The sequence below is a fragment of the Hemitrygon akajei genome, chromosome 5, assembly GCF_048418815.1.
Source record: "Hemitrygon akajei chromosome 5, sHemAka1.3, whole genome shotgun sequence".
NCBI lineage: Eukaryota > Metazoa > Chordata > Chondrichthyes > Myliobatiformes > Dasyatidae > Hemitrygon > Hemitrygon akajei.
The window spans coordinates 91288589-91297493 of NC_133128.1; the positions used below are offsets into that span (position 1 = coordinate 91288589).

The 8905-nt window shown below is 42.5% G+C and overlaps 1 protein-coding gene across 2 annotated transcripts; it reads right to left on the minus strand.

The window, feature by feature from the left end:
• Positions 1-3147: 3147 nt before the first annotated feature.
• Positions 3148-7711, minus strand: rgcc (regulator of cell cycle). Of its 2 annotated transcripts, XM_073046018.1 has the most exons (5): positions 7575-7711; positions 6770-6940; positions 5759-5836; positions 4680-4742; positions 3148-3854 (listed from the first exon to the last, which is right to left on the minus strand). In XM_073046018.1, exons 1-5 carry the CDS (start codon positions 7606-7608, stop codon positions 3847-3849), a joined length of 354 nt encoding a protein of 117 aa, XP_072902119.1. In that variant the 5' UTR covers positions 7609-7711; the 3' UTR covers positions 3148-3846. The 2 variants fall into 2 exon arrangements, with proteins under 2 accessions (XP_072902119.1, XP_072902120.1); XM_073046019.1 differs by lacking the exon at positions 5759-5836.
• Between the last annotated feature and the right edge of the window lie 1194 nt (positions 7712-8905).

Consider the following 8905-nt stretch of genomic DNA (forward strand, 5'->3'; position numbering starts at 1 on the left):
CCATTTTACTTAACAGATTCCAGCACTGGAAACCCCTTATGTTTCTGCTTATCTCATTACATCAGTTTCTCAACTTTCACACTTCCCTCTTCCCCACCCACATCTCGCTCCACCTGCCTGTCATCTTGGTTTTACCTATTTATCTGCCTCCGTCTATCATTTACACTTTCAACTCCACACCCTCCTATTCCCTACCTGCCCACTTCCTGCTTAATATTAATCACCTCAGACTCCTGTCTTATCAGAATCAGGTTTATTATCACCGGCATGTGTTGTGAAATTTGTTAACTTAGCAGCAGCAGTTCAATGCATTTCATAATAGAGAAGAAAATAATAATAATAATAATAATAATAAATCAGTCAATTATAGTATATGTATATTGAATAGATTAAAAAATTGTGCAAAAAAGCAGAAATAATATATATTTTTTAAAAGTGAGGTAGTGTTCACGTGTTCAATGTCCATTTAGGAATCAGATGACAGAGGGAAAGAAGCTGTTCCTGAATCGCTGAGTGTGTGCCTTCAGGCTTCTGTACCCCCTACCTGATGGTAACAGTGAGAAAAGGGCATGCCCTGGGTGCTGGGGTAACTTAATAATAGATGCTGCCTTTCTGAGACACCACTCCTTGAAAATGTCCTGGGTACTTTGTAGGCTAGTGCCCAAGACATAGAAACATAGAAAATGTACAGCACAATATAGGCCCTTCGGCCCACAATACTATGTCGAACATGTACTTACTTCAGAAGGTACCTAGGGTTACCTATAGCCCTCTGTTTTTCTAAGCTCTATGTACCTATCCAGGAGTCTCTTAAAAGACCCTATCGTATCCAACTCCACCACTGTCGCCGGCAGCCCATTCCACGCACTCACCACTCTCTGCGTAAAAAACTTACCCCTGACATCTCCTCTGTACCTACTTCCAAACACCTTAACATCTTGGCCATTTCCCCTCTCAGGATTTTGTCTCAAAGGTTGGCAATTCTGAAATACTGCTTAGCCCGAGGTTCCTCCAGCAGATTTTGCACTGCTCCGAATTCCAGCACCTCAGTCTCTGTGTCTCTCCTTCGCCATGCTGTCTAAACTGGCTCAGTAGTGGGCTCCCTCGGCTAACATTCCTATTGAGTACTTTGGTTACATAAACTCAACAAACTGCATTTAAATGCTATCGTTAATAATGAAACTTGTTCAACATTGTTTTGAAACTAAAACCTAGAGTCATAGTTAGAAAATGTTAGCTATTTTACCTCAGAGCTTTGCTTAAGCAACAGGTTTTTAAAATACAATTTCAACTTTGATTACTGAGGGTTAATTCAAAACAATCCCTTCAAATACTGTATCTCACATTCTCAAAAGGACCAATAAGAGATAAGAAATCACTTTTAGTGTTATCTCACTTTCCTAGTAGGAATCCACTGTTAAGAGAATGAATACCCTGGCCAACAAACAAGGTAGAAACTGTTTTCCCACACCTCCAACTGGTTTCAGTGCTTCAAAATTAGGAAGTAGAATCCTTGCTATGCCAAACCCTCCAGTATCCAAAGCTTTGCTGATGAAAATGATGAAAAATAGCTCATGAAGCAGGCTACCCCAGCAGCCATAATCCAATTGAGTGCAGTCGCTTAGGAAGTGCAGCAAGCTTCTGCAAACACCAAAAAGTCCAGGTAGCAACAAGCAAGCTGCTAGAGGAGCTCAGCGGGTTCAGTACCATCTGTAGCAGGAAAAGAATTGTCAACATTGTAGTTTGAAACCCTCCATTAGGACCAACAGATCTGATGCAGAGTTTCAACCAATAATTTGGAAATTCTTTCTCAGCTCCCTCATGCTGCTCGTGCCACCCTTCCAGCAGATTGTCCGTTGCCCCAAATTCCAACACTTGAGAACACTACCTCATTACTCTTTTTGTGCATGACTTATTTTGTAACTTACAGTAATTTTATATCTTTGCACTGCACCACTGCCATAAAAATTTCACATTTTATGCAATTTGGACATATTGGTTGAGAGATAACAAAAGTTTATACACAAAGTACACTGCAGATGCTGGGGTCAAAGCACATGCACAACACGCTGGAGGAACTCAGCAGGTTGGGCAGCATCCGTGGAAACAATCAACATTTCGGACCAAAACCCTTCATCAGGAAATTTATACACATTGTTTATAAAACATCGTTGTCCAAGATAGTAACCTGAGCTTTTATGGTCAACAGAAGGGACAGACGTATTTCAGTTAAAAAGGCAGACTCCATATCATGTTTGGAGTGCTAATCAACGTTTATCAGTTCAAACAATATTAGAGCATTTCATTTGTGATACTTATTTTCAAGGGCAGTTAAAAGAAAAATAATTCAGTTGTGATTGAAAGATAGATGACAAACAAAGTCATGAGTCTGGCCCTGTTTCAAAAGACTAGGTACAAACTGTGGCTGGTAGGCTAGTTCATGTGAGTGTTTGTTTTTGAGTCGATGTTGTATTGCCCAAGGTGAAGGTAGCAAGTGTATGTCAGTCCATCTGACAGATGCACCAGGTCAATTAAGACATTAGGAAAGGACCTTCTGCTCTCAGTGAAAGCAGGTTGGCGAGTACCTGCAGGTTTGTCTCCAAATCATAAATCCCAATTTAGAAATACAAAATTGTTTTCTTTTGTTGTGACTGGATCTGAAAACCCAGAACTGCCTTCCCAAAATGACTGTGGCAATACCTCCATCAAAAGGGGACGCAAACGTTTGAGGCACAGATTGTCACTACTAGAGCAACAGCTGACAAGGAAGCCCACATCCTGTAAATGAATAATGTAGTACCATAGAAAATCTGCATTGGGGCCTAGGTGTTCATTTCTTATTTAAATGTTGACTTGGAGGATAAATTCAAATGCTAGTCTGAAAGACCTGAATGTTATGTGGGGTTCTAAGTTTGGCATAAAAGTTAGAAATATGCTTACCAGTGCATTTAAGGAAACATGGCAGCAACATCCCATGTTACATCAAGTATGTTGGAATTTAAAAATAGTTTTAAGGAAGCTGTTATTCAATCTTTATTTGTTACACAAGGCAGGCACAGTTCTGCCTGTTTGGAATGCTAATAACTGGCAGGAAAATTTTAGCTTTCGATCTCAAATATTGAAAATAAGTCAGGCAGCAACACTTGATAGCATTCATAAATTGGAACTCATTCCAAAAGTAATTATTTAATATTCAGTACAGGAAAAAGGTAACAGATGAAGTCTTGTAAAAAGTTTCATTTTGCAGTACCATGCGTTAAACTAGTTTAACCAAGCAAAATTTACTCCAATGTTTTAATTTACAAAATATTTCAATATGAAATGATTATTAGTAATAAAAATGATTGAAGACCCAATGGGAAGAATGTGCAGATCGTTTCTAAATGGAGGCCTTGTACTTTGCCTCCTCTCCCAAGACAGATTGGCCACAAGGCAGCCAGCACCATTGTGACCTAAAATCATAGAAATAAGGCCAAGAGAATCACTGAAATGGAAACATTTCTGTTTCAACTGGCCTCATTTAATCCCTTCCCAATTACCTTTTCCTCAAATCCTCTGAAACAGCACAGCACTATTTCAAGTCCAAAAATCAACCATCTCCACCCAAACCTCATTATACAAATACATACTTTACTTGTTTTATACGAATCTGATCTAACTACCGTAGATTTTTAAGAACAGCACAATTATATCTAGAGTCTTGAGATGCATTAACTGTTGCAAGAGCTGGCAACTATTTCAAGGTGCAAACATCATTGAGAAATGTTGGTAGATTGAACATGTTTTTCTTGCTGATGTTTTTCAAGTGTTCAAACGAGGCCCAGGACCAAGCTCATCATTTCCCCGTCACATGCCTGTGAAACATCCAACACAACACAATTAGATTTATTTACCAATATTTAGTGATAACATGATCAGCCTATTCAAGCACCTTCAAGCTGTTTCTATACCATTCCATTAGCTGATGAATACTGTTCGCATACTTTGTTTTCAAAGATGACTATCTTGCCCTGCCCACTCATGCGCAATGGCTTAACGACATTATGGCCTGCTTGGACCTCGAAAAAATTCATTATTCAGTTCTCAATTCGGATTTAAAGTTCCATAAGATCTGGGGGCCTTTTATCGAGTACTTTCATAACCTTCCTCTTGACTAGGGTTTTTTTTTTCTTTTCGGTCCCTTGCTTTCAGCTCCTTTTTTTTTCTGGTAGTAGGCATTATTATCCTCTGTTGCTAAGTGTATTCACAGTCTGGGAGTTTGACTGTCCGGACTTATACTCTCTATATTGTGTGGTGGTTGGTCTGGAATTGTTGTTTTTTTCTTGTGTTGTGGGGTTTGGGGAGGACACTAAGCTCACTTGTCTTTAATTTAGGTGCTTTTTTGTTAAATTCTCTTCCTTTGTAGCATATTGTTATTGTATGCGTAATCTTGCACTGTATTAATGCCCCCCACTGGGATTTGGGGTTTTTAATTTTGTAAAATGTTTTGAAAAACTAATAAAAAAATTAAAAAAAAAGATAACTATCTTTCCATTTGGCAGTCTGATTGGGAAGTGTGGTAAAGAATTATGTGATTTGGGTTAACAAAACTACATACTGCTTTATATTGTCAGCATACAAGCTGGAAAATGTTGCAGCAAGTGTTGAGAAATGTTCCAAGTACAAGGGATAATACTCACTTTCTAATGTTCTGTTCAAATCTGCAATGTAGTCTTCCAGTTCCTTTGTATCTCCAAGTTTTGCTGTTATGAAAAAGAGCCAGTTTTAGCTTAATTGCTCATCTCCCATTTATAAAAATGTGGAACTGTGAGCACCTATTTATTGTATTATAGAATAACCATTTTAAATATTGGTATATTTTACAGGTATTCTCCACCAACACCTATCCACTTGTCATAACGAAATCATTCAAGTTCCACAATGGACTTGAGTATGGAGTTAACTGGCATCTGAAGTAGTTTGAAGTATCTACACACCATAAATCCATGTACATCAATGAATCAGTATCATGTTGATGGCTCAGAGGTACCTGCACCTGTACTGCATCTTTTGTAGCCCCCAAAGCAGTTCTGGGACAAGACACCAACTGCAAACAGCTTTGCAGGGTCAGAGAATTACTGCACTACACTTTGTGCAAGGGTCCGCTCCCTCAACATCTCCCACCCATATAGCTCTTCTCCACATGGCATTTTCTGAGAGAAGATTTGGAGAACCTGCTGCTCTTGGAGACAGCTGGAACCAAGAACAAGTGACCTTCAGTGGTGAAAGCCAGTTCAAACTCCACACCAAGCCCCACAATCTAATCCTGCTTGGACTTTGAACAAAATTAAAAATAACTTGCAGGTAAGGTCGTGGGGGTGGGGGTGGGAAATACAGCAATCTCACCATTTATACCCACACGGGACACTTCCATTGTGTGAGAGACGCCCCAGTCACTCAGCAAGAGACAAGATTAATTAAAAAGAGTGGAATGACATTTTAATGACTGTGTACAGCAAATACATTAAATATAGCTGCAAGGTATTTTCCCACTATCTGATAATCCCAAGTTCAGTGATATACTATGTACAATGTTAATTTATTATCTGCTGCTGAAAGCCAATGTTATGGCATCTGTACCCTGGTATTATGACAACAAACTTGAACTATTGCATTTTTCCTGGCATGTACAGGCAACAGGCAAAACTCAAACTGCTAAAAGAGGATCAAGCTCTCTGATTAGGGTTAATCAGTCAGGAAACAAGTCAAAGCAAAATACCTCTGGAACAGGGAACGGTAGGACTCTTGAGCTGCTCGTCACTGAAGGCGAAACTGTTTCTCTGAAGTGAACCTGGACCTGTCAGTTTAAAAGAAAAGCAACTACTGTACTGCGCTGGAACCACGGGGGCATGTGTGCAGCATGTGTGCGGAGGGCAGGCAGGACTCACTCTGCCACATTAGTGGCTCGAACTTAGACAATCAATAAAAGGCTCATATTTCACTTCGAACACAAGTTCGCCCAGCGTGTAGTGTAACCAGCTGATAACGAGACAGAAAGGAAGCTGATAATTTTAGCCAACGGAGCAAAAGTTAAGGATATTAATAGAGCATGGAACCTGGGCTCCTTGGCTCTATGAGATTAGACCAACCATCAGTCAGCAAAGTTTCCAGGCACCAGCTCGCTAAGGCAGTGTGAGGACTGTACTGTTCTTTGCAGCAAGGTCGGTCTTTGGTAAACTTAGTGTCCAAACTAGAAAAGTTACATGGGGAGAACTGCTTTCCCAGGAGGGGTGCAGAGGAGAAAGGGCGGACTCGGCTCATTTCGGATGTACAATGCAGGATCGAGTAACTAAACTTCGGAATATCGCATGAAATGTCCTTCAGAAGCAACGGTGAGGACAAATCCCAAGATAATTGAAGAAACAATAGGTTCTTGCAAGGGAACAGGATATAGACGTTACAGGATTTGTCTGGGTCGACCCACTCCTGAATAACTTTGCATTACCACATTTATCGTCTGAGCTGGGGCGCCTCGGACTTCGAAGTTCAATTCTCGCGCCTTTAGTAAAGAGTTTGTACGTTTCCCCGTAACTGCGTGGGTTTCCTCCCACAATCCAAAGATGGGCCAGTCGGTAGGTTAATTGGACATTGTAAATTGTCCTGTTAAATGGGCGTGTTGCCGGGCTCGTTGGGATGGAAGGGCCCGGTCCGTATTGTGACTCAAAATAAAATAAACTGTGCACGTTTAACAGGGGCAGGTGTCGGTATGGTTGAAGTTTTGAATACTCACTGCCCGAATCATTCACACCAGAGTCGCTGACGCTTGCGCTGCTGCGCCTTTTCATACACCTCAGGTGCTCCTCATACCGAAAGTGTCTCTTGCTGAGCGGGGAAGCGAAGTCTTCGATCACCGCATCAAATTCACACAGCACGGCGCTCAGATCTTCGACCTCGGTCGGCGCTGAAACACATTGGCTATTGGTTTTAATCTGCCCCCGCTACAGACGCGCGGCTTGGAGAATGAGCACTTAATTCAGGATACCGAGAACCGACAATACAGCAAGCCCGAAGTAACCGCAAAACTTGCTGCAGATGCTCGATAGCAAGGAAGAATCCGTCAGTACAACTGATCGACTAGGGGCTGTGTGGATTTTCTTCAAAGGAACTACAAGTTTTAGTTTAAAATAAAGTTCAGTCTGAACAGTAACAGTTAGGACGGTATGTAAATACCAAACTAGTGTCTACAGGTGCTGCATCGGGAGCAACGAATCTGGGAACTCTGAGTCAAGCAGTATGGGGAGGGGGGAGAGAACTGCCATCGTTTCGGTCAGACCCAAAATGGCGACACCCCCCCCCCAAAAAAAAAACACCCGTTGCTGCTCGACCCACCAGGTTCCTTGGATAATAATTCATATCGGATCACCCTGCTTCACCATTAAGAAAACACATCCTTTCCAACAAGCATTCGCCCACCTTTGCATCTATTCCCAGTGCAACCTGACTTGTTTCAGAAGAACATTACTAGAGTCTACTCCCCTGTCCTCCCACCTACTCCGCGCTCTGGTGAACGGAGCAACTCCCGCCCCAATGCTTACAGCTCTCTGCCCTTCTGCCGTTGTGCGACTTCATTCCGGAGGCTCTCCAAACAGCTGAAGCTCTGCAGCGTGGCGGCCGCCTCGGTCCCTTTTATAGCGCGGCGTCCGCCTGCTAACCTACGTCAGTCGGGGGATGCTCTTTCCCTGTAACGTCACGGGGTTTCCTATCGCTGCGGGTGGCACCGCTCGCCCATATGCGGCTGCTGAGGGTGGGGGCAGGGAAAACCGGCATCTGATTACCTCCTGAGTGGGTGCCACGCCAACATTGCCCACCTGAGAAATGAGGGGATCTGTCATTTCCTGTTACAAGTTTGATAACTCGTAGACGCGAGAGACGGCAGAACAAACTATCTACAGGAGGGTCGTGCAGCATCAGTCTGGGATGTGGGGGTGGGGGTGAAGGGAGAGAAAGATTTATTGGGAAATCGACAAACCCCCTGCCCCCACCACAGATGCTGAGTTTATTCAGCAGATTCCATCTTTAAAATAATGGCTGCTGGAAAACTGTTAGAAACAAACTTAGTAAGTTTTGAACGATTGTTCAAACTAAATATATGCACTACGGTTGCCAATTGATTCAATAAGAAATTCAGATTAGTTTATTGTTTTCTACATCAAGGTGGAATAAGATTCCCTGTTGGTAATCATTGTACATGGTCTTAATAAATCCAACCACGAACGCAAGATAGCAGCATGTGTAAACTGGAGTATTGCAGAAAGACATACCAAAGGGACATACATCCAAGAACGGTAGTTAAAATTCTGAGAACTCGACAGCGCCATCCGGAAGGGAACATGAGAAGAGGTGACTGGTTCAGAAGTTGGATGGCAGTGTGGAAAAAAGTGGATCCTTAAGTCTGGGCTTTCAAACTCATCTATCTTCTCTCAGAAGGCAGAATAGAGAAAAGGGAATGGGCGCTCGGTAGGTGTTGTTGACAATTAACCCTTCTGAAGTAACGCACTGCGAGGATGACCTGGAAGGACGGAAGCGTTGAGCCCGTGCTGGAACGGGCAGTGTTTACCACTCAGTCCAGACCACAGCGCTTGCCTTACCAGCCGCGACACTGTCTAGCGTACATCTGTAAAAGCTGAGAAAATCCTTGTGGATAAACGGAATCTTCTCAGATGCCCATCAAAGTACACACACTACGCTAACGCAATAATCGCGTGAGTGTCATAGGTTGCTGGTGATATGGATGTCTAGTTACCTGAAGCTGTCGACCATCTCAATGGCAACTCCCTACTGATGAGCAGAGTGTGGTATTCACACCGACACCTGCACCCCAGGAGTGGCAAGCCTTTCTGAGACTGCGTGCCCAAACTGGCAATCG

Excerpts from the sequence above, each read along its gene's own strand:
- rgcc (XM_073046018.1), bottom strand. The coding sequence starts at position 7,608 with ATGAAGTCGCACAACGGCAGAAGGGCAGAGAGCT. Across the intron at positions 6,941-7,574 it reads CGGCAGAAGGGCAGAGAGCT|CGCCGACCGAGGTCGAAGAT; the intron begins GTAAGCATTGGG and ends AATGTGTTTCAG. Across the intron at positions 5,837-6,769 it reads TGGTGTGAATGATTCGGGCA|GTCCAGGTTCACTTCAGAGA; the intron begins GTGAGTATTCAA and ends TTAAACTGACAG.